Source organism: Mchenga conophoros, linkage group LG9, assembly GCF_057382185.1.
Source record: "Mchenga conophoros isolate Kocher_MC1m ecotype Shallow Benthic linkage group LG9, M_conophoros_male_GT1.1, whole genome shotgun sequence".
NCBI lineage: Eukaryota > Metazoa > Chordata > Actinopteri > Cichliformes > Cichlidae > Mchenga > Mchenga conophoros.
Window position 1 is genome coordinate 5,816,434 of NC_140534.1, and position 26,073 is coordinate 5,842,506.

Here is a 26,073-nt window from a genome sequence, read left to right on the forward strand (position 1 = left end):
AAATAGCATACAAGTAGAAACACTTTATTACCACTGTTAGTTCATTTCATTCATTAGTTTATTCTAACAATATCAAAATGTAATCATAGTTTCTTAGTATAGTAGTTGTGCAACCATAAAGATGATTGTATTGCTTAATTCCAATAACTATAATATTTAATTACAAATGCAAAAAGTGACTTTAGTTTGAATCAGTCTCGCCTGTGTGAAATGTGGCAGAACGCAGTTTGTATTTTATAAATAAATAATGAAGTTGTTGCTGTTGTGTCACATGCATAAATGATATACGTTGGGGGTACGTATACGGTTGTTGGTGTTCTGCTCATACCCTTCATTCTGCAGGCACTCCATTTACTCATGCTATGTTTGAATAGCAAATATAAAAACCCAACAAGTTTTCACAGTTATCTTGGTGAGTCATGAGGATTGATGTGCTGGCACTGACTCTGGTCTGGTCTCTTCAAGGGTTGCCAGATATGTGTTGGTTTTAGGTGTATGGATTAGGGCAGTTTGAGTAAGTGCGAGCAAAGAATTCAAGAATTGGCACATTTAAGCACAAAACGGTGCTGGTTTAGATTCAACACTCAGACCCAAGTCAGTCTACAGAATATGGACATCTCATTTAATAATATATTCTTGTTTGCCAAATTTGGATGATCAAGTTTTTTGCCTGCTTTTTTTCCTTTTTTATAGTAATTCCTGTTAGTGCTTTAAATGCTGAATGCTGTAAATGATTGCCTGTGTTATATGTCACACATCCAACAAGAAATTGCTCTGTCCTCTGTTGTTTCTCCAGAGGTTTAACTTTGTGTCCCTACCCACTGATGTCCTGGAGATTGAGGTGAAGGATAAGTTTGCCAAGAGCAGACCAATCATCAAGCGTTTCCTGGGGAAGCTCTCGGTCCCGGTCCAGAGACTGCTGGAAAAACATGCCATCGGGTAAAACACATTTATGAGGATTTTCCCTGTTTAAATAAATGCAGCATGGCTGTCATCAGCTCAGGGGTTTGCTTGTGCTCAATGGTTCAATCTGTAGAGCTGTAAAAGTTCTCCTACATAAACTGGCCCACACAGGCTGTCCGTGAGGTAAATGATGTGGGTGGTTATAGCTGCTTTAAAAGCCATGTAACAGTCTGATTTTAGCTACTATGTTATTTTTACTTTTTTTTTACTGTATGTTTTTACCGAGTTTCTCCCTTCTCTCTCATTTACATACCCTTTCTAACTGTCGCCTGTCTCTGTGTTGTCCCCAGGGATCGAGTAGTAAGTTATTCCTTAGGTCGCAGGTTGCCTACAGATCATGTCTGTGGCCAGCTGCAGTTCCGCTTTGAGCTGACCTCCTCCATTCACCCAGGTACACCAGGCTTAATGCTATGTAGTAGTATGGACACCTTGAATTAGTAGCTGTAGATTATGTAAGAGACTGAAAAGGACTTGGATATGCTGCAAGATTTATTTTATCTCCATAATACATTTTATAATATAAGATTTTAAACTGCTACTAATGTAATGGCACAACCATTGTACCCAGTTGCTGCCTTCAAATGGAACTTATACCGGCGGTTAATGTTAAAGTAACATCCATCAAATGTTCCACTGTTGGCTAACTAAATGATGTTTAACCGTACTATAGCAACTTTTGCACTGTGTGGTGACACTTCAGTTACAGGCATGCATTTTTAATTTCTCTTTGATATTTGGGCTGATTGGGTCCTGATGAATATAAAAACAAACAATTACCAGATGAGGATATTCGTTTAAAACAGTTTGATAGAACAGTAGCAGTATAATGTCCTCATAAGTGCATATCAGGCCCTTGTAGAGCAAAATTGAGTATTTTGGTCTAAATAACCCAAAATGTGATGTTCACATATGTGGACGCCAGGTTCTAGGAAGTTAAAGAACATTAGCTGTACCGCACGGTCTGTCGTGTTATTTGTCAGATGATTCAGTAAAAAATACTGCAAAAGGCACCAGCAGCTCAAAGTTTAGTCTCTAATTAGCAGGTAAATCTTTGCTCTCAGAGGCCACACACCCAGTATTTCTCTGAAAAATTTGTGATTTCACTTAAGTCACTGCACACTGAAGACAAAGCTCAGTTTGAAGGCAGCAACTTGAAAATGAAACTTATGAAACAGTGATGAAAGCGTGTACCTTTCTTTCTTAGACGATGAGGAGGTTTCCTTAGTCATAGAGGCGGCCTGTCCTGAGGGTGGACACGCAGCAGATGTCAACCATGCTGCTGATGCTCCCGATGATGACACACTGAGCGTGGGCCCTGACATGCCTGATCTTCCCTTGGATGCTCCTCCTGACCCTGAGACTTTACCTGAAGCAGCCTCCGCACCCAAGGAGGTCCAACCCGCTGAGAAGGAGCAGGGTGAAGCGACGTCACAGGAGGAGCAAGGAAGTGTGGAAGAGGAGACCACGGTGAGAGAGGAACCCTTGACTCCTGAGCCTCAGGTGGAGCAGGCGGAGGGAGAATCTGGTGAGCAGCAGCAGGAGGGAGGAGAGGAGGGGCAGCAGGAGAAAGGAGATGTGGAGCAGGGAGAGGAGACTGCAGCCCAAGCCGAGGAGGAGGTTACAGCAGAAGGAAGAGAGGCTGTGGATGAAGCACAGTCAGAGCCACACTCTGACTGTGCCGTAGCAGAAATGACTCTCGATGAGGCCACTGCTGTGGAGGCTCCCCCCGAGGAAAACATTGCACCCCAGGAGGCTCCTGTAGGCCCAGCTGAAGGGGCCCCGCAGGAGGTTGGAGAGGGAGGGGAAAGAAGCTGTGCCCCCTGCTCCTGCCAGTCTCTCTTGTCGAACTACAACTCCAATGCTCATTCACGCCGTAAAACCCGCCCCTGCTCCCTCCCGGTGTCAGAGCTGGAGACGGTGATTGCCTCGGCCTGTGGCGAGCCTGAGACGCCACGATCCCACTACATCCGGATTCACCACCTCCTTCACAGTCTTCCCTCGGCCCAGCACAGACCGCCCAGCCAGGAGGAAGAGCAAAGTGGGGAAGGAGTGAATACAGACAGCACTGTGGAGACAAACAGCACATCACCAACACATAAAACCTCCAAAGAGCAGGAGGGGCAGGAGGATGATGAAGAAGAGGATACATCACAGTCACCCTCTCAGGTAGGGGCAGTAATGGGCTGGTTAGACACTTGCTAACAAACAGAAGATGTTGTGGAGTCATTCTTACTATGTGGTGTATGCAGTGGAGCTTCTTAAGCTGGAGTTCCCCCAAGAAGTGTTGGCAGTACACCTGTTTAGCACATATAGCATGTAAGCTAGCTTTTCTCGATCTTCTGTGCTCATACTGTCTCTTTGGTTTAGTGTTAGCTATAAACCAAAATGATCCAAATTAAATTGTTCCAACTGAATTTGAATAGCGTGCTGTTTATGAGACAGGGAATTGCCCGGTAGCACTGAGATCAGCTGATGTGCTGGGATTGCTCACACGATGCATGATTTATTTTAGAAAGCTGTGGCAGCATAAATCCTGTTCTCATTCTGCACTTAACATACTGAAGGGCTAACCCACTCATTCACTCTGATTCACCTCTGCTGAAGAGTAATAAAAGATCTGTGTCTTTAAACTCGTGCAGGTTCTGGGGTGTCCGGGCCCCTGCTGTCGGCGCTCGCTGCCCCGCAGCCTCTCCATTGAGCGCCTCTCTGAGCTGAATCAACTTCTGGAAGGTGAAGGATTTGGAGGAGGCCACACAGCAGTCAGGAGGATCTCCCCTTCCTGTCCAGAAAGCGAGGAGGGGGATTCCAGCAATGGAGGAGGAAGGAGGGCTGGCGGCAGCGCCCACAGAGCTCCAGGTGAAAGCGAGTGCGAGTTTTGTGACACCTCCTGCTACAGCACCTCGTGCTACAGCACCTCCTGTTACAGCACATCATGCTACAGCAACTCCGGCTATGAGGGGAGGGGGCGGTTTTGCAGCCACACCCGCCTGTCTTCGGTGGAGAGTAACCGGCTCTCCAGCAGCACTGTGTTCTCCTCCCAGGAAGAGGAAGATGAGGAGAGCGCCTTTGAGTCAGTACCTGATGGAAATCACGGCCCTGACGGAGAAGAGCAGGGCGGGGCAGAGAGGAGGACGGGCAGATGGAAGGAGACCAGGAGCGGAGAGCAGGGGGATCCAGCTGTGGCGGGGCCCAGTGATCAGAACAGCATCGGTGAGATTGTCTCAGAATAACTCTTTCACCTCCAGCTTTCAAATTAGACTAGAACACTAGGCAAGCAACACATTCAGCTTCGCAGGAAGTTACCTTACCGGCCATATATAAAGTGAAGCTTTTCCCCCTATGCCTACTATGTTGGCCTATTCTTATAGAGACAAATACGCTAGCTCACGCTTCTCTAAAGCTTTCTTGTCTCATTGTCTGGCATGAGGAGAAAATTGACTTTCTTTTTTGTTGTTTGGCCATTTCTAGAATGAAATTGAACCCACAATGATTAATTTCCAAGACACTCAACTGGATGTTTTTTATGTTTCTTCTCCTTCTTTAGTCAGTACGATGACTTTTAGCTGTTCTAACACTGGTGTGTGGGTCCCTCCCATGGCTCCAAAAAAGCTCTGACATATGGGGAAGTGGAAATCCAGGGGATGTCCTGTTGAGCGTGTGGAATGATGGAGAGAATCATTTGAGATCTGTGAGTGTTGAGATGGGTCTCTGTGGATTGTCTCAGGCTCGTGTGCAGAGGTTCAGTCAGCTCAGCAGCTTAGGTTCAGCCGTGTCATGTTCATGAAGCATTGTTCTTCTGGGGGTCATAGCTGTCATTGGGGGGGGGTTGTTTTCATGGAGCGGTGCCTCAATGTTCAAGTGAAGCCCAAATGAATACATGTTCCTACTAATATTCGTTTTAGCCAATTTAATGTAACTTTTTATCTACCAGGTTTTCACCGAAGGCTTCTGTTTACCTTCTGGGAGATTCAGGCTCTGCTTGTTAATGGCCCTCACTTTACTTCCTCAGAAAGGAAAATTCTGAAGTGACAAATTATTTAAGTATAAGCTGTAAACGTATATATTTAAGTATAAACTGATTGACTGTGTTTGACTGGATTTTTTTTACTATGTTGGTCATTTTTGTATATTTGTATTTTTTACATGACGTTGCCTGTAGAGAGTGAAAGCTGGATACACACACAGTTTTGCAGAACCCTGTAAGACTTCCTTTTACTAAAATGTTTTCAAACCCTCTGCAGAGTTCGATAGCTGTCTAGTTTTCTTCTTCCTGCTTGTTACGATTATATTCTTGCACACAAAGATTGTTTTTCCCCCCATTTTGGATTTGAATGCTCTTGGCTTGAATCTGCTTTTATCACTTCTCTGATATTTAATTTGGTTGTGTGATTATGGGAAACCTTTAAGTGTGTTTGGGTTTTTAAGACTTGGACCAGTACTTGGTTATTTATGCAATTTTCAGAGCTTGATGAAACCATGGGTTTCTCCATCCAGATCTGAATTTCTGTCAAGTGTGGGTGCTGTGTCGAGTTTGTGTGAATGATCTACAAAAACATATATGGGAAGATTTTGTGTGTGGGTGTTCAGCCTCCGCTAGCATGATGGAAACTGAGCAGAAGACCAAATAAACAAGAAAGTGAATGAGTAGTGCTGTGACAAGAGTGGAGTTTCCTCGGTTGCCTCTATTAGAGTGACTGTAACTAGCTAATCATAAGGTTTGATCCCTAGCTCCTTCGGTCTGCATGCCAATGTGTCGGGCAGCTTAGGATAGAGCATTCATTGTGTGTGTGACTGGATGAATGAGGCTGTAGTATTTGTGATTTGAGTGCTTAAATTGGGCAGACAAGCAATATTTAAACATAAGTCCATTTGCCATTTATTCTTGGACCAAGTTTGTGTTGGCCTTGTGGGTGTGTGTTGGACTGCTTACCTGTTATAACAGATGGTTTGTTACCCCGAACCATCTGGACAGTTGTCCTTGGTAACTCTTTGGAAAAGGACAGGCAGGTGAGTAAATGAACCATGTGTCATTCACAGGCTCTTACTTTCTATCTCACTTTTAGAATAACCACATCCACAACAATCATGCCCCTGCGCGTCCACAGCAGCTATCTGTGGGTGAACTGTGGGGCTGTGTGGGCAAAGCAAACCCACAGGTATCCCGTTTTGGCCCCAATTGGAGGCAGTCCAGCTTCAAAAACCATGTGGACCCCTTGTAGGCTAGCCCATGTGGCTCCCACAGCAGTTTTACCCTTTTGCGGTTTAGCCCATGCAGGGCCAATGTTAGTTTTACCTGCAAGGTCCCCATCATGGATTGTTGGGTCATTGAACCATAGGACCACATAAAAGATTGAAGTCGCCACTGTAGTATCCCCTGGTAGTTTGTGATGCCATGTTATTGTAAGGCCATGTTGATATTTTGAAACTGGATGTGATGGAGAGGAACACTGCAAGCCTATACAGGGGTTAAAATGGAATTTGGCAGGTGGAGGAACACTAATATCCAGTGCAGCAGTACAGAATGGCGGGAAAACAACAACTTTGAAATAAGACATAAAATCTGCTTTGTAAGCTCCAGCAGATTTATTTTCCTTACATATGGGGATAAGCTGAACTGTGCTGCTGCTCTTAGGTTTGCTGGTCTTTGTGGGTGTAACTGAATTCTATAACATTTAAGCAGACAGATCAGCTTGAATTCAAATTTATGTCTGCTACCCTTGATTTAACATTGACCATGAGCACCACAGGCTGCTTTGACAAGTCCATTGTAGTACATTACTGTTAACTTTATTACCACACTTCAAACTAATGCTTTTAACTGGCAATAAACTACATTAAACTGTCATGTATTCTCATTTAACCTTTCAATAACAAAATTATATTACTTAAATTTGTTTTTTCATATTTTTAAAGATTTGAAAAACAATTTTAACTATGCCAGTCCTTAACTTTGAAAATTTCTAATCTTTCTCCTCGTTCTCTCTCTCTTACATCTGATCACTGATTACTGTCCTTGGCACACTTTAACTTCTGGGAAATCCAGCCTCTGTACCTTTAACTCCCAAGCATATTGTGTTCCAAACTGCACAAAAAGTTTGTGTTTTGTGGTATTTGTTGAGATTTTTGAAGCAATTATAAACATTACTTCATATGTGCTCACTCACTTCTGTAATGCTAGTCACCTCTGTGGTGAATTTCCATGATTAAAACTTTACTGCCATCTACCAGCATGAACATCAGCAGGAAGAAATGTTCCTCTGTCTTTATTGAACTGCTCGATTTGATTACTTATTAATTGAAGGTGCCAGAATGTTGTTTCGGATTCTCCTGGTTTACTTTAACTTGTGTGCTTTTGGAACTTTAGACTAGTTTTATTATTAAAATCTGTTTTTCCACTATAGAAACTTTATAGCCTGTAATTGGAGCTTTCTATAATCTCAGCCTATGAGAAGGTGATCCGTCCAGCTTTGCCTTCCAACTATATTTTACAAGAGGTAATGATAGACATTGGCCATCTCCACCCTAAAGCCCAAGCACTGAAGCCTTAAATCATCTCACCTCTCTTTTTTAATGTATATATATTAGTGCTGTCAGCGTTAATCTCGTTAAAGTGACGTTAACGCCATAACTGCATTAATGCGGCAAATCTCAATTAACGAGTTACACACAGTGATGCATATCATGGCCTTCCGTCACAGTCCTACCTCAACAGTGATGTTTCTGTGTTTTGCAATGTATGTACAGCCAGTGTGTACTCATGTTAAAGACATTTGATGCCTGAGCATCAGTGCTTCTCCTTGGTGATCAATGTTTCTTTTTTAGTGGAAGGAAAGCTTGCTCATTAATGTGATAGCATTTTATGGATTACATTTCCCTCAGGCTGACTCCAGCTAATCCTATCACAATCCCATCTCAAAGCATGCTATGTCTGTTTGCACTTCGCATTAACACACATTTTCCTTCATCCAGACCACATACTCACTCACCATTTTACCATTTTACTAGCTGATGGAAAAGCTGTTAGAGACTATTTCAAAACAGTCTGCAAGTAATAGTAACTATATATATATGTAAATGGAGACAGCGTTTATTGTTGGTGGGGCAATTAGCTGAAAGACTAACTTCTAGCTCTTGTTATTGGTGCTGGTGGTAGAGTAGTTCAAAAAGAGATTAAAGGAATGTGGTTGGCAGATGGGCATGATTTGTTTATGTGTCTGCAGGGCATGAAAGATGTTCCAAGAAATATTTTCATTTTTTAGATACTCTTGTCTACCAATTTCATTATAAATAAAAATGATTTAGATTATAATCTCAGAAGTTGACATAACTGCAACATGAATGTCATGGTAATTTGGGACACTGTTGATAGTTTCTCTTTGCCAGCAAAAGGATTTATTTGACAGCATTTACTGACCAATCCTCATAACATTTGAAAATTTGTGCTCAGTTCATGCCAGGCAAGAAACCAATTTAAATAAACAGTATCAATTCTGCCAAGACGAATGGTCAAATATCCAGTGAGAATTATGCCAGGAGCTTGTTTTGAGATGCAACTTGTACAGATTTATTTACACCCAATTCTTGAGTTGCTAAAGACCTATGCTGCACAGTCATTTCACCTTCCTATTATTAAAACCCAAAATTAACATGACATTCATGCTCATCAGTATAAGCACCTTTATGACCCCAACTGTATATTAAGCTAATGTAAAACTAGCAAGATAAAGACAAGTATCAGGTTCTCAAATTTAACAACAGGAAATGTTCTGATTCGAAAACAAAATGAATTTGTTATTAAAATTGTTGAGAATAAATATTCTTTTTTAACCTTTCATTGGTAAACTGACACATTGGTATTTCAGCTTTCACTGATTTTTCTTTAACCTTATTGATTTGATAAACAGTTACAGTAGCATTAGCCAAATATATGCTAACATTACATGTCATTAACTCTATGACATCTATATATGAAACATTGGGCATGTCTGTCTACAGCCTCAGTGTTCACATATCTAACTAACAACACATGGGGATTCCACATCTATGTGGGCAAAGTCCAGTTTATTCCCAGTCTTATAGTTGGTACAGAATATCCATGGCCCTATGGTAATTCACCCCGTGCTGTTTCTCTAATGTCCTGTAGGCTCAAGCTTCTCCCCTCCTGTTGGCCATCTTCCAGTCCTGCGACCCAGCCATGACCTAAACCATTTTCCTGCTGCCACTGACCAAGCCTTACCTCCAAGTAAGAACCAACAGCTCCCAGTCTTACTCTGGAGTCTCATGCTAACACTCTGAGTGTTTGTGCTGTGTGTGCATGCCGCCACATTTATTTGCTTTCCAAATACATTCCTTCTCCTCTGTGTTTCTTATCATTGTCTCGTCTCTCCTTACGTACTCATCGAGCTTTGAACATACAGCTTCATACTGCTCTCTGCTTCATGGTACATGGTTGGAGATTTACTCTGAGTAGGATTGTTGGATGGCTCGCTGGCCTATACTGATAGGCTGTCAGAAAGCCTAAACTCAACCGAGCCGTTACATCATCACTGAGAGTCCCCAATCACTGTTTCCCCTGCAAGCACCATTTTTCTCACACAGTACTGTAAAAGTACTGTATTTGTAAAAGAGAAACTGCTGCTGAGTTTTTTCCAATTGTAATGTTTTTGTGCTTACAGCATCACAAACCTTTTTTGTTTCATTCATCCATCCATTCTGCTTGGTCTGATAAATATCCCTACAAGCCAGAAAAAACCAGCATGTAAATATGGAGTGAACTGAAAGCCTACAAAAAATGTGAGGAGTAATTAGTAATAAGGATTGTTTGGGAATGTTTTCCTGAGGACTATAATAATGTCAAATTTGCAATTTGCGCCATTGGTTTTTCCAGTGCTGTAGACTCTTTTTGGACCACACTTGACTTCCAATCAGTTGTCATGACGTCCTGCTCATCTGTGCACTGCTCACAGAGCTCACAGAATCTTTTATCTTTGAAAATCAGATATGACCATGAGTTAAAAGTATTTCATTTTGTAATTCATAAAAGCCACACTCTAGTTTCAATATTAATTCCTTCTTGATGTTTAGTATGTGGATTCAAGAAGCTTTCTGCAGACAGGCTGGATGTAGTGGTCTTACAACACATACAGTCAAGTACTATGTTTATAATATATCTTTTCTTTTGAAGAGAACAGGTGAGTGACATTATTCGATCACTAAAATCTGATCCAGACCACCTAGAGCCCAGAATAGAACAAGACTGTTACCTAGATTAGAGATACTAATTCCCTAAACACAGTCAGGACAGCTAATAAAGGCTGCTCAAGAGTGTTTGTGCGCGTGGGCAGGCAGAGCAGTCATGAAAAACAACACAGGGGTTTTTCGTCCTTTGGGAGCATTCTTCATCTTCCTCCTACTCCCAAAGCAGTTAGACAGAGCTGAGGAAAGCTGCAGTGGTACTAGTCCGACACGTTCACATTATCGCTATTAAAGGGCTAAACAAATCCCGGATGTGGCACTACAAGACTGATACTGCTGTCTATCCGGGCGTTAAGTCTGACGTCACTAGCCGTGTCTGGGTCTAAACTCCGCTGCAGGTCCATATATCAAACGATCACTATGGCATTACTGAGAGTTGAAAAACTGTCTAAAGTCTTTCATCTTTAATAAAATGATCAGCGTTCTGCTCTACCAGGTGTAACAATTGAGTTTAACATCCAGGCATCCATGAAAACGGAATTTATGACATTTAACGGAGTTAGAAGTTAGCAGGGAGTTAGCTCGCTAGCTTCTATCTAAATACAACATAGCATGTCCTGACTGCGGGGTTTTGGAAACAAATTAAAACGTACAGCTCTGTTATCACTTCCAGCATAAATGAAGACAGAAAACTAAACAGCAGTGACGTTTGTAGGGTTACTGAAGTTTGGCTAGCTGGTATATAATGATGTGCTACGTGACCGCTTGCGACACAGCTATGTTAGCATAATATAAACAAGCTAACTTTTTTTCCACTCGATAAAATGGTAATGGTAAATGGCCTGCATTTGTATAGCGCTTATCTAGTCCATAGGACCCCAAAGCGCTTTACACTACATTCAGTCATTCACCCACACATTCACACACTGGCGATAGCAAGCTACATTGTAGCCACAGCTGCCCTGGGGCGCACTGACAGAGGCGAGGCTGCCGGACACAGGCGCCACCGGGCCCTCTGACCACCACCAGTAGGCAAACATGGGGTTAGTATCTTGCCCAAGGATATTTGGCATGCAGCCAGGATGCAGCCTGGGCTCGAACCACCGACCTTCTGATTAGTGGCTGACCTGCTCTGCCACCTGAGCTACAGTTAAAAGTTAACGTGAGTGTTCTCGGTGGTCAGGAACAAATGTAATCGCATGGCAGGATGCTGTAAAAGGACCAAACTTCAGCCAGGAGAACAACTGAGATCATCCATCCACAATACGAGGTTAGTCATTCATATACTGCTGCATGGGCTGGGCTGTAGTTACATCCTAAGGTGTTAAAAACTGAGCTTAAATAAATGATTAGTGTAATAAAAGCCGAGGGAGGTCAACAGTGATCACTGACTGTTTTAGGAGCTTTTTGAGATCAAATAGAAGAAAATACAAAACATTAAACATGTTAACAACACAAAAGCCATATTAAACGCAGACTACTTTAGACCCGGAAGCAGGATTCGTCACGTCATCACTTAACGACCGAATAGCTACATTTAACAACAAGCAGCAGCCTCCAGGGCAAAAAAAAATGAAGCAAACCTAGAACTGCCCAAAGATGCAGTTTCTGTAATTGCCACTTAAGGTTGGCTTCAAAGGCAAGTGAGTCCACATAAACCTGTGTTAAAATGCCCACTTTTAAAGCAAAAATAAACATGGTTCTTACAAAATACCAAAATCTATATATCGAGCGTTCCTCTTCCTACAAGCTGTGTTTTTTTTAACTCATTCATTTGAATGTTGTTAAGACTTTGAGGTATGACAGCTTTGATTGACAGGTTGATTCTAATAGCTGGTGTTTACTCCAAAGCCTCACTCAGAACTGAACCTCTTCTCTACATGTGTTTGGTTTTAAGGGAATCATCTTTCAGGTAATATGGACTAGAAGTTGGGTAGTAGTAGTTTCTTGTAGTCCTAAAAGTACTACTGAGTGCTTAATAAAGTTTGCCTTCGATATAGTTAGGACTATGTGGTAATAGCATTTAATATTTATATATAACAAACTGAAGACATTTGCTATCTCATCATCTGTCGTTTGTCATGTCAGAAAGGACCTCACACCATTACACCTTACTCATCTTAGACATTGCTGTCAAGGGTTTGGCTTATTTCTTTGAATGTTTTTTTTTTGGTTTGATTCATTTTATATTTATTGCACCAGCTGGCAGTTTTCTTAGGATTGAAAGCCTTACCTTTACTCCTCCAAACAAACCTCTGGCAACTAAAGCACTCAACATTTGTCTCATCCATCCATCCATCCATCCATCCATCTTCTTCCGCCTATCTGGGCCAGGTCGCGGGGTCAGTAGACTAAGCAGAGAAGCCCAGACCTCCCTCTGGCCACCTCCTCCAGCTTGTCGGGGGAACACCAAGGCGTTCACAGGCCAGCCGAGAGATGTAATCTGTCCAGCGTGTCCTGGGTCTGCCCCGGGGCCTCCTCCCGGTGGGACATGCCCGGAACACTCACCCAGGAGGAATCCTTGTCAGATGCCCGAACCACCTCAACTGCCTCCATTCGATGTGGAGGAGCAGTGGCTTTACTCTGAGCCCCTCCTGGATGGCTGAATTTCTCACCCTATCTCTAAGGGAGAGGCCACCCACCCTTCGGAGGAAGCTAATTTCTGCCGATCCGCCGTCTCGTTCTTTCACTCACTACCCACAGCTCGTGACCATAAGTGAGGGGAGGGGCGTAGATCGACCGGTAAATTGAGAGCTTCGCTTTTACACTCAGCTCTCTCTTCACCACAACAGACCGGTGCAGCGTCTGCATCACTGCAGCCGCAGCACCATTCCGTCTGTTGATCTCCCGCTCCCTTCTCCAGTCACTTGTGAACAAGACCCCGAAATACTTTTAATCTCATCATAGATTAAAAATGTCTTCCAGAAGGATTTTCCTTTGTCTATGTGGTCAGCTGGAGGTTTTGTTCAAATTGTCAGTGTGCTGTATTTGGATGTAAGGTTTCTTACCGGAACCATCTCCATCAATAATGATAATAATATCTTTGTTTCCATGACACTGGTTGTTCAGGCAGTTTCGTTCCTGTGTCATGGCGGTTTCCTGGTTGTTTCTGACCATTTGGTTCTCTGAAGTTGCTGCACCTCCCAGTAACTTGTATACCTGTTAGCTCGGATGATTTTGGAATCTGCAGTTCTTAAAATTTCTTTGAGAGACACTGCTGGCTTGTTTAAATCTCCAGCACTCCATCCCAGAACTGCACAGAGTTTCTGCTATGTTTTACTTTACTGTGTGCTTGTCAGTCCTACAAGTGCCCTCAAACACACCTTTTAGCTGTTGTAGAGTAGAAGGTACCAGCTGTTGTCAATTATGGTCACAAGCATGGTAATTGTTGCTAACTAATGATTACATTTTATGACCTTGGCTTTGATAACGCCATTCTGTGTTTATCTCAAAATATCAAAAATAAATTTGAATTTGTGTAACATATTCTTAAGAATGTGCTTGGTACAATTATTGAGCTTTGAAAAGAGAGCAGGTCACACTAATTATCAAAATTAGTGTGCCCTAAAATTAGCAGCCAAAGTTTGGCATCCATGAATGCATGTACATTTCAAACTGTAGCTGTAGTTTATTAAATTAAACCTGCAAAAATAAGTAAACAAGGCAGCTGGATTTCTGTTACTTCTTTGTTTTTTTTGTCACTAGAAGACATTTCCAGTCTGGTTGCCTAGGTAACACGCTGACATATTTATCACCATATCATATGTCAATCAACAGTATCCTTTGCTCTCTCTGGCAGTCACTTCAATCACTTGTGTTGAAATTCAGCTCAAGATCTGCCCTCTTTGCTTTGCCAGCAGTTATTTTGCCTGCCGTTGCTTGAAGTCGCAGAATGCCATTGGCTTTCTATGGTGCCTGGTCGCCCTGTCACTGTGAATTGCTTCATGTGTGGACACTGGAGCTGTGCCAATAACTTTATGTAATAAACTGCCCTCTGTCACCACAGACTGGGAAGCTCGGATTGACAGCCATGGCAGAGTTTTCTACGTGGACCATGTCAACCGGACCACAACCTGGCAGAGGCCGAGCCATGCTACCAAATGTAACCATGGCATACCTCGCTCAGGGTCCACACATCAGATGGAGCAGCTCAACAGAAGGTCAGAATAGGAACACGCAGAGAAAACTCCAAGTGTAAGACTGCAGCAGTTCTGTCTAGACCCGTCAAAATAAGATACATTTCTTAACTGCAGTGATTTATATTCGTTGGTATTGCTCTGGTACCTCCGCCTGCTATGCAGCAAGCAGTAAGAATGCCTCATTATTAAGTTAGCATGGATGGAGGATCTGGAGTCCAGACGGTTGCAAAGAGGCTTGCAGATGCACAGTTAGTGTATGAAGAGAAAAGGGAGGGAAGTGGATCACTTGAGTGATCAGCTGGTGTGGGCTAGCACAGAGATCAGTGAATGTGGGTCGCAGGTTATAATGGACCTTCGTCCTGCCAGTAACTATGTTTGCTTTACTTCCATAAAACATGGAAGGATTATGAATGAAGTGTGGAAGAGAAGAGACACTTGGTATCTTCTCAATGAAATGTACTTTATAGTAATTCGATTAAAATGACCAGAATACATACATTTCTTAATCAATTGGATTTTTAGTCTTTATCCATGTCATAATTTATAAACATAGTTTATAAACATTTTTGACAGAAGTAAATGTGTTTTTCTGTGTCAGATCTTTATTTTGTAAGTACATTAGTCAGATATATCTAAAATATTTGTAATAAAAATATAATAATGTACAAATTAGAAGTGGAAATATAGTGTAGCTGAAACTATCTATGTAAAGTACAAATTGCAGCCAAACCACCAGTTTGAACAGAAAGGTGAGGTAGCACTCAATAGTCTGAGCCTGTGCAGTAAGATAAACTAATGTGGAGTCAGGGTGACATCTGGTGTCTGGAAAAGGGATCGAAAACATGAAGTAGTAAATATGATGTGACATGAGACAGAAATGGACACTTTTGAAAGGTTCTCAGATTCCTGGCTGTCGTTTATTATGCAGGTACCAGAACATACAGAGGACTATGGCCACAGAAGAGAGTGGAGGGAGTCAGAGGACTGAGCGGAGCAGCAGTACTGAAACTGATCCTGACTCCACTCAGACAGGTACAGCACTGAGCCCTCTCATGCTTTACACTCACACGGCCTGCGCCTTTTAATACCACCGTCATTACGCATGAAAGACAAGTGTCCTGATGTGTGCTGGGTTATGTTGTGTAATTGTGAAGGTCCTGCCTATGTGTATGTGTTACTGCAGGTTCTGTTTTCTAAAGCAATGCTTTAAATGTTGTGGACTGATGCTATATGTATGCACTGGCACAGAGTACATGACATCACAGTCAAAAATCATGTTGTGTTAGCAACAGTTTGAAAATACCACCTATTCAGCTTGTCCTCCGCCTCCATCTGACACACTAGCAATCATATTCCTGTAAACCCTCTAATATTTTACATGAACATGGTTTATAATTCACTCTTGTATAGTTGGGATGCTGAAATTACCTGATTGTCTTAAATGATGAAAAAAAACTGTAGCAGTTGCACTTTAATGTACATCAAACTGCATGGGTTGGTTTACAAAACAGTAATAAATAGTAAAGATTTCATTATATAAGCTTCCTAAATGGCCTGTTGCCTGTTTGCAGGCCCCGCCTCCCCTGTCAATCAACAGAAGATCAGCCATCTCCTCCAGTCTCCTGCTGTCAAGTTCATCACACACCCAGAATTTTTTACTGTGTTGCACAGCAACTATGTGAGTATAAACATACAAAAAGATACGTACAAGCACATATTATATGTTTATTGAACCAGGAGCCCTTTGTTGGGCTTTTTCACTGATGTGGATATCTTGCTGTCACAGTACTGTTCTTATCCAGGGTGAAATACTGTAGTATTAAGTCGTTTAATGGGTTTATTAAGAGTCCCACGCTCGATAATTTTTGGTGACTATAATTTGTGACTATAGGCAGCGTACCGGATGTTCACCAGCAGCAGCTGTGTAAAGCACATGATCCTGAAGGTGCGCCGTGATGCCAGAAACTTTGAGCGCTACCAACATAACAGGGACCTTGTGGTCTTCCTCAACAAGTTTGCAGATAGTCAGCTGGAGCTGCCAAGGGGTTGGGAAATCAAAACAGACCCCCAGGGCAAGGTAGGACAACTCGCCCACATGAATGCCCTTTCAGCAAATGTCAGCGCCTGATAGTCAGCAAGTCCTTGTGCTTGGAAATGTTGGTGAAGCGATACGTCATGGAGCTGAGAGGACCTTCATAAGCACTGTCTGTTTCCACCACATGGTGGTTATGTGAATTTATTTTACGATATAGACCGAGGATGGCATTTAACAGTTGTTATACTTACGTGGATATTTAATGAATCCCAACAGTTCTAGGGTGTTCTTTTCTTTTTAAATGAGCATTACTGATCCATTTATTAATGCCAAATAAGAAATGTACACTTTCTAAATATTTCAATAGTAGAAAATTTGATAAAGACACTTATTTTGACGAAACTCTTGGCCCTGGTCAAAGTTGACCTGGACCGCACTGTTAAGGCATGAAATATGAACAGTAAGTAAGGGCTCATGGGAATTTCTATGTATTTAGACAGAAACAGGTTTTCAGACTGCATATAATTGCCAGCATGACCCCATTTAAATTCAATATAGTAGCAGATTTATCTGTTTGACTTCTCTGACACACCGAAATAGCTTTGAAGACATCAACTGACTGAGTGCTCGCCAACCTGGTCCTCTTCTTTGATGCAACTATTTGATAGTCAACAAGATCACAGATCCATTGCACACGTTACAATAATTCTCGTTTTCCATTACGTGACTACACTGAACCAGCTCAGTGCTCTCCAGATTACCTTTGTGTATTTAATGCAAATGTTCAAGTTTGATTTATTTATTTTATGCTGGTGCTGCCATTAACAGTTGGAACCTCTCATTTTGAATGATTAACAACAGCAAAGAATATGAGTGTGTTTTCTGTTATCAATCAACATGTTTGCTTCAGTCCTTTTTTGTCTGTCTCTTAGTCTTTCTTTGTAGATCACAACAGCCGAGCCACGACCTTCATCGACCCTCGGATACCTCTGCAGAATGGCCGGCTGCCTGGCCACCTCGCCCACAAACAGTACCTGCAGAGACTACGCAGCTACAGCGCCGGGGAGGTACTCTAACCCATCTGCATCTGTCGGTTTACAAATACTCAGAAAATGGCAGCGGTGTCGGACAGGACCGGATCAGATTCTCAATTAGCAGCACGCCCTGCTCGATCCTGCTGGGTGGCAGCATTTGGGCCAGCTCCTCCCCTGGCTGGCCCGGTCACGGTTCCACCATGCCGCCTCCGGGGTTTCGGCACCAATGTGACACAGATGACAACCCTACCACACTTTTTGCTTTTCTTTATTTACTCTTTCCGCACGCGGTCGCTGTGCACAATCACACGGCTCGGCTGCAGCTTTTCAGGTCAGCCGCCGAACACATGAACAACAACCACATTAGACAGACACAGCCTTTTAAGCCAGCGAGGCGTGATTGCGGATGCTGCTCAGGTGCGTCACCTGCAGCGTCACCGCAGACCTTGCCGCGCGACAAGAGTCTGAAAAGACAAAAGAGTCATGTCTGTTTTTAACTTAAACAAGAATCGCTGGAGTAGTGGTCATGTCCTGAAACATTTTATTCCACAACTAGACGTCCAACGCCATCGTTATTTGAATAGCTTCTCCATCCAAACTGCCTCCAAAACTGAGTGGATGGGCTTTTCCACCTATTAGTGAATTTTCCTCATGTTTCCAGTCATAAGAGGAAATTCACCTCCTTTTCCAATTTTTCCAGATCAAAGCCCCTTAGTCTTTACTGAAGGACTAGCAATCTGTTTTGTTGGGAATAAAGCTTGAATAAGAAATAATTCAAAGTAGAGCACTGTATCAATGCACTGCTTATCAGTGTTCCTTATTTTGTTTTTCTCTGACTGCATCAAACCAAATTTTAAGTGGGGTCTCCATCCGTGGATTATTGTAGTGATTATTATTGTAGCTTGTAGTGAAATATCACATGACATTTGGCCCTCTATCTTTCCACTGTGCTGGACGGGTTGGGTAAGATATTAAAACATTTATATTTGGCAGAGAATGAACGCAGTGCTCTTTAAAGAGCCAGTTGTAAAGTCTTACAATGTAATATGTTTATTTTGACAGCTTCTGCTCTTTGTGCAATATACATGTGAGGCTGAATAAGGGCAGAATGCTGACTCACAGGTGGAATGAATGAAAGGCTCACCTTTAATGACAGTCCAAAAAACATCAGGGAAAACATGGCAGCACAGCAGCGCGTCACAGCAGAGTACTGAGACAAACTGAGACTTCAAATACAGCCAAAAACATGAAACACGAGGCCAAAGGACCGTGACACATTCCTAAACAAGGATTCAATCTTTGAAATTAAAGGTTCAGAATTCATTGATACAGTATTATTGAGATTTGGGGGCACTCACCTCAAAATACTTCACTGAATCTGGACCCGTTTTATTTTCAATTTGGACTCTAACAAAATGGTAATTAACATATGTGCATAATTAACTTAAAAACCAGAAACTTTTTCACATATAAAACTGTAAAAATTAGCTCTGGGAAAAACATATTTTGGTACCTGGAGTATATCAGTATAACAACCGCGTGGGTGCCCCTGTCAAGAGTGCAAGAGCAGAAACGTGGATGACAAACCACTGCAGCAGAAATGACAATAAAGGTTGTTTTTCTCACGGTTACGGCACACTGCTCAGTGTAGGATATATATGCGCCCTTCTTCCCTTGTCGAGTCTAATCAGGAGATAAATAAAAAATGTCCACGACTAAATCTTTCATTATATTTGGACAGCAGTCTTATGTTGTTTTTGTTTCAGGCCTCTGATGTGTCCAGGAGTCGAGGGGCGTCTCTGATGGCCAGGCCAGGAAACAGCTTGGTAGCTGCTATACGAAGTCAGCATTATGCTGACTCACAGCAGCTGAGCGCTCCATGTAAGCCCATCACCGGCACATTGTTTGTATTTTTTACTGATGAGTCGTTCTTTTACCGTGTTTATGTCTGACTGCTTCTCTCACCAGCTTACAATGACAAGATAGTGGCATTTCTTCGACAGCCAAACATATTTGACTTGTTACAGGAGCGACAGCCCAGCCTGACTAGGAACCATGCACTGAGGTACGCTTTCTCACGTAAAATATCCGCCTGATGCCAGCGTCATTAACAATCATGTTAGGGTTTGTTTTATACGATTAAGAGACAAGTAGAGGCAACGATAACTTTGAACCAGACAAAGCTTAAAATGAGTAGATAATCAGCACAGTGTATTGGTCTCTCTGTCTTGGTGTTTTTTAACAATGCTTCATAAGTCCCTCTGCCTGACTCATGACTGCTGCTGAGATGTTGGAGGTGGTGGCATCACGCTGTCTCTCAGCAGCAGGAGCAGACAGACTGGTCGTACCTGAGGGAAGGATGAGATATCTTTAAAGAGACAAATTACAAACCAATTCGTTTCCCTCTCGATTGTTCAGGGAGAAGATCCACTACGTCAGGACTGAAGGAAATCAGGGAGTGGAGAAGCTGTCATGTGATGCTGACCTGGTCATCCTGTTAAGGTGAAGAACTTGGATTCAGGTGGATTCAGCTTCAAACCCAGTGTCTACTTTCACGCCACTAATCAAAGTTTTGCTTCTCTGCTCTGTTTCTTGCAGTTTATTTGAAGAGGAAATCATGTCATGTGTTCCACCTCACCCCATCCATCACAACCTCAGCTTCTCTCCTCGCTGTTCCCCCGCCTCGTCGCCACAGAACTCTCCCGGTAGGACTTGTTACCATTCCTTTAATGATGCTGCATCCTTTATAATGACTTCCTCTTTCAAATTCTCACTAATTAATTCCTAGCCGCAACTTTTATAGTGGCTCTGTGTCACAATTATGCTAGCATGTGCTATTGTCGTTGTTTTGTTTAGTTTTAATATATTCTTTTGACATTTATTTCATTTCAAATTTATAACCCCCAAAGAAGTGAGAAAAAGAAGTACAAGTGATGGGCTTTTACTTACACGGAAGGTGGAATTGGAAAGAGGGTGGAGGGTGCAAGAAAAGGAAACAAGAATTAAGAGAGCTGTTCTTTCCCTCTGTGCTAACTAGAGAGGGATCAAGCTGATCAGCCGTACCAAGAAGCTGTGGGAAAGAGTTGGTGAAGCTAAGTTAAGAAGAGGGGTGATGATGAGTGAGCAGCAGTATGGCTTCATGCTGAGAAAGAGCTCCACAGATTTAAAGTTTGCTTTGACAGTGTTGATGATGAAGTATAGTTACGGATGTCAAGCGAGCGCCTTAGGGCCTTAGAACACAGATAAGATTCATGAATGTGGTTAGTGTAACAGAGAAGGGTGCTGGGGATAGGGTGAGACGGCGCCCCCTAAAGGAAGCAGCTGAAAGAAAAAGAAGCACTTGACATTATAGTAACTGTGACATATAACATGTAACCATGAAACTACCTATTTATGTCCCTACATTGGTATGATCTGTGATATGCTACTGGTTTAGCATTCCAGCCTAGAAATGGAGGAACAGGATGCATGTGGCATTCACCAGTAACAGGTGACCATAATACAGTAGACTGTATATAAAAGATGGACATAACCACTGTGATGTTATTGGTTTTAGACTCATTTGAAGTCTCGACATTAATGTTTGGTTATCAAAACTTTCTCTTTTTCTTTCTTTCACTTTTTTGGGACAAGAAGTAGGAGTGCTACGTTGTTAGCTAATGCTAGCAGACGTGCATGCACGCTAAGTAGTGTTAAGTAAAAATTCTATTTAAAGAATAAAATTTCATTCAACAAAACTGAATTCTTGGACTGTATCACACAGCAGGAGGTGTTTGCTGTCGGGTATTTTCATGGATGTGTGCTTGTGTGTACCTGCTGTTTGAAGCAACCATGTGTGCAAAAAACACAGAAAAGCTGATCACATATGCAGGTGATGAAATCTGAGCCCATCACAGTGCACACAATAGACACTCACACACAGTGACAACTCATAATAGACACACTGTATGACAGAACCTGCTGTGCTATGCGATGCTGCTCTAATCTTATCTTAATGAGCTCCAGCAGACTTCTAACAGGCCTCAACAGTGTTTTTGTGAGTGTGATTTGGGGTGTGCGTGTTCTTGATGGGAGACTCTATAAAAGGAAACTAGGTCACAGCAGGGAAGCCTGGTCTGTAAATGTGTTTCATTCATTAGTTGTGCTGTTGTCTTTGTTGAAACGATGAGCACTGAACCGTTTCATATCACTCATTCACCGTTAGAACTATCCGTCGCTGCCTACTCTTACTTCTTACTGACCCTTGAAGCATGTTTGATCCTTTAATGCTGGAAAGGATTTTTTTGCTATAATTTGATAACTTTAGCACCAAGATTGGAGTAGGAGGGAAATGAATGAAGGCAAAAGCCTCGACTGTCACAGATGAGAGCAACTAATGTGCAGGCAGGAGCCAGCAGATGGGTAGAAAAACAAGGAACTATAATTAGCCTCACAGTTAATTAAACACCACGTCACACTGTGACAGGAAGAGCCAATGAACTTACTTACACTAAATCATTTTTAAAAAATGTGAGTCAGCAGAAGGAAAGACTAAATAATAAAGAACAAAGAGAACAGGTAAATTCAATCAGACACTAATGCAGGCATGAAAAGAACAAAGGGAGGTGAGCACAGAAACGATCCTTCAGGACAAGACAGGAAGTAAAACGAGAGCCGATTAGCAATAAACTCACGCAGGCAAAGAGAAGAAGAGTGAAAAATCTGGGAAACACTATATCACCATAAATGCCAGGTGTTAGCCAGTGGCCACCAGGAGAGTAAAACCCAAACCTCAGCAAAGAAAAACGTGTGCTTAATTTTTCTGTGTTACAAGTAAGAATAAGCAGATGTTATCACACAGTGTGTACAAGATGAGGAACAAGTGTGGGTTGTTTTTTTGCAGCTGGATGATATCTAATAGAGCTGACTGTTTACCGTGCTGCAGTTATTACTGTAAAGGGGATTCTAGTGATTAACAGCTTGATAAGACTAGTGACTGCTGTTTCTTAGCAGTGAGATATGAAATAAAGTCAATAGGCCCGTGACAGCCTGGCCACCTGCCTAGGCTGTACCCTGCCTCCCACTTTGAACAAAGTTGGTAGAACAACTTCCCAACTTGTGCAAGAAGCACATATTTTCAGTGTGACACATGCAGAAGAACTGGGTGGCAGAACGGTGGTGGCTGTAGCTCAGGAGGAAGAGCTGGTACTCTACTAATTGGATGGCTGATGGTTTAGATTTCGGACTGCTCCAGTCTGTATGCCAGATATCCTCGGGCAAGATATTAACCCCAAGTTGCTGTCCATCTGGGAGACCTACATGTGAGTGAGTGTTACATAGAAAACACTTACATAGAAAAAATGTTTGTATGCAGAAACCAGTTCATTTCATTCAAGTCATTTTTATTTGGCATTCCTTTGAAAAAGGTTTTGCCTCAGAGGGTTTCATAATCTGTTGTTAGACTGTTTGGTGGACTACATGGTGATTCCCTTCACATAACTGGCTGAGTGTAACTGTAACTGCAGTTTTACTGACTGGCAGAGTAATGCAACTTGTGTTCTGTGTGCAGGCTTGCAGAGGGCCAGGGCTCCAGCTCCTTACCGCAGAGACTTTGAAGCCAAACTGCGAAACTTCTACAGGAAATTAGAAGCTAAAGGATACGCCCAGGGGCCAGGAAAGATCAAGTGAGAGTTTTTCCTTCCCACTGTTGCCAAGTGCTTGCTCATAGGGGGTCCTTTGATTGTTGGGGTTTTCTGTCTATTATTGGGGTTCTTTACCTCGAGGTTTGAGACCCTTGAGGTAACTTTTGGCATTACATGAATAAAACTGAATCGAAGTAAGACCCAAATGGCGCAACTCATTTTATCATGGCAGAGTTTGATGCCCATTAGACATAATATGTATTTATTTACATTGCACATGTATCAGCATAGGTCCTGGTGCAACTTTAAAATATGTCCAAAGACATATTTGTTCACTGTGTCTACTCCATGGAGACATGGTCGTAGCTATAAAGGAGAGTGGTGAAGTCCTCTTTTTTTAAATGTGTTGTTCAGTAATCAAACAGAGCGCCCCTTTAGAAATGATACTTATGTTGTATGAATGTGTCAGCATTGCTTAAACAGTGGTGAGGTTTTTTGGGGTATATCGGTGCGTTTCAGCTGTCCTGCTTGTTGTAGGTTGCTCATCAGGAGAGAACATCTACTGGAAGGAACCTTCAACCAAGTGATGGCATATTCACGCAAAGAGCTGCAGAGGAATAAACTCTATGTCACGTTCCTTGGGGAGGAGGGGTAAGACAAATAAACACGAACAGGTGACCGTGGACGTACCACTGCAGTGCCTACAATACTGCTGTCACACACTGTAGAAGCCTCAAACTGTGTGAGGAAGAAGCTGAGTGGTATAAACACTAACTGAACACTGGACATGTGCTCATCCATGCCAACTACACACATACAACTACAATGCATCACTAGATGAATCCACTGAAAACTAGAATGCGTAATGCGGCCATACTGTATGTGCTGTCGTCTAGAAACATGACCACAAAGTGTACCAAGGACGTGCTCCACAAGCTCACACCGTGACTGCACGCACCGCAGTTAGAATCTTCCTCAGCGCAGAAAATGAGTTTTCATGCATGAAGGTAGAGGCCCCGTGTGATGGCGGTATTAAGAGCCAGCGGTACACGCTCAGTGACCTCTCAGTTTCTGGCAGCTTAGCTCTGGCAGCACTGGCGTCTTCAGAAATGCTTACATTCACTCCTGTACTCAGGTGCAGCACAAATCCGATCAATAGTCGTATTTAGTTCACAGTCGACTACTTGGCTCATGTCTTTATCCTGTCTTCCTTCTCTCACCCCAACCGGTCGCAGCAGATGGCCGCCCCTCCCTGAGCCTGGTTCTGCCGGAGGTTTCTTCCTGTTAAAAGGGAGTTTTTCCTTCCCACTGTCGCCAAAGTGCTTGCTCATAGGGGGTCATATGATTGTTGGGTTTTTCTCTGTATCTATGAAGCGCCTTGAGGCGACTTTTGTTGTGATTTGGCGCTATATAAATAAAATTGAATTGAATTGAATTACTTAAACACCGTTTAGTAGTCCAGAATTAGCCTGTATTGTCAGTTGAAGTTGCATCTTCTCTCTTCAGGTTAGATTACAGCGGTCCTTCCAGAGAGTTCTTCTTCCTCTTGTCTCAGGAGCTATTCAATCCATACTACGGCCTGTTTGAATACTCAGCCAATGACACCTACACCGTGCAGATCAGCCCCATGTCAGCGTTTGTTGAGAACCATCTGGAATGGTAAGCTGTGTGATGCATACTCACGTCCTTCTCTCACCCCAACCGGTCGCAGCAGATGGCCCCGCCCCTCCCTCAGCCTGGTTCGGTCGGCGGTTTCTTCCGGTTAAAAGGGAGTTTTTCCTTCCCACTGTCACCAAAGTGCTTGCTCATAGGGGGTCATATGATTGGTGGGTTTTTCTCTGTATGTATTATTGTAGGGTCTAACTTATAATATGAAGCACATTGAGGGAACTGTTGTTGTGATTTGGCGCTGTATAAAAAAAATGAATTGAATTGAAAATAATAAAAAGCCTCTTTTATAAATATATTCAGACCACAGATGAGTGTTTTGACTGGGAACACACAATGAATGCCATAACCTTTCAGTTCCTTACACATTTTACAATGTGAACAAACAAGCATGAAATGAAATATGTGAAAAGCTGTCACTGACATAAGACAGGTTCTTAAAGCATGCTTCAGAAACAGTCGTCTGTCCACAGCAGAAGCGTTTAAAAGTGCCGTGGCAAGTGGGCTGTCCTGTCATAATGAAGACAATAAGAAAGTCTCAGTCCAAGACATGACTGCCCTCGGCTCACTGCTATATGTTACCTAAGGACGCCATTTTTCAGTATTTCCCTCACATGTGATGCAGGATTTCTCCTAACATAAACTTTAGGAGCAGCATTCGTTCTTTTGTGTTCCTGTCGTTCCCTGTGGTCGTTCAACAGTGAACGCCTTCCATAGTTGTCTTGTTCAACATGCACTTTTTATGAAAACACAGGCATCATCAGCATCTTTCTATTAGCTGATCCTTGCTCTGAGCGTCGTGCATGATAATCAGGATGCTGAGACAAAAAATAAGCATCATGCACACGGAAATAAAAGTAGGAGGAACCATACAAATATATTCAAGGCCTGGTGTTTTGGACATTACTCTAAATCTGGTGAGGGTTGCAGAAACCACTTTGTTCCCAAATAATTAGGTACTGTCCAATTAGCAAAGGTTGTCTTTGTGCCCCTAAAAGACTTGGGTTGCCTTGAAATTGTGATCAGTTAAGTACAACAGTGAAAGAAAGTTGCTGTCAGCCAATTTAAAAACACTAATTAAGCTAACATGTCTCTGCACTGTTGGTGAAAACTCATTAGGTAAAGGGAGAACCTGCGAACTCCACATAGAAAGGTCCCAGGCGACCATGAGATTACAATCTAGACCCTTCTTTCCATAATGTGACAGTACACCACCAAGCCAGTGGGCCACCCGGGCTTGTTTGTGTGATTCTGAAGCAAATGTTGGGTTTGTGTGTCTCCAGGTTCCGTTTCAGTGGTCGCATCCTGGGCCTGGCTCTGATCCATCAGTATCTGCTGGACGCTTTCTTTACTAGACCGTTCTACAAGGCCCTGCTCAGACTGTCAGTACACACACGTACACACCTGCAGCATTGTTC

General features: G+C 42.6%; 1 protein-coding gene across 4 annotated transcripts in view; it reads left to right on the forward strand.

The window, feature by feature from the left end:
• hecw1a (HECT, C2 and WW domain containing E3 ubiquitin protein ligase 1a) overlaps window positions 1-26,073 on the forward strand; it is an 89,140-nt gene that overhangs the window by 51,444 nt on the left and 11,623 nt on the right. For 2 of the 4 annotated variants that reach the window (XM_085286194.1, XM_085286193.1), the window contains 18 exons: window positions 797-939; window positions 1,254-1,354; window positions 2,168-3,129; window positions 3,603-4,173; window positions 9,107-9,205; window positions 14,165-14,318; window positions 15,226-15,329; window positions 15,869-15,975; window positions 16,189-16,374; window positions 17,265-17,399; window positions 19,133-19,247; window positions 19,335-19,431; window positions 19,785-19,868; window positions 19,965-20,071; window positions 22,915-23,029; window positions 23,525-23,638; window positions 24,494-24,646; window positions 25,939-26,037. In XM_085286194.1, coding sequence (XP_085142320.1) covers window positions 797-939; window positions 1,254-1,354; window positions 2,168-3,129; window positions 3,603-4,173; window positions 9,107-9,205; window positions 14,165-14,318; window positions 15,226-15,329; window positions 15,869-15,975; window positions 16,189-16,374; window positions 17,265-17,399; window positions 19,133-19,247; window positions 19,335-19,431; window positions 19,785-19,868; window positions 19,965-20,071; window positions 22,915-23,029; window positions 23,525-23,638; window positions 24,494-24,646; window positions 25,939-26,037 — 3,446 coding nt within the window. The remainder of the gene's footprint in view (window positions 1-796; window positions 940-1,253; window positions 1,355-2,167; window positions 3,130-3,602; window positions 4,174-9,106; window positions 9,206-14,164; window positions 14,319-15,225; window positions 15,330-15,868; window positions 15,976-16,188; window positions 16,375-17,264; window positions 17,400-19,132; window positions 19,248-19,334; window positions 19,432-19,784; window positions 19,869-19,964; window positions 20,072-22,914; window positions 23,030-23,524; window positions 23,639-24,493; window positions 24,647-25,938; window positions 26,038-26,073) is intronic. The other 2 variants (XM_085286196.1, XM_085286195.1) reach the window with 1 other exon arrangement.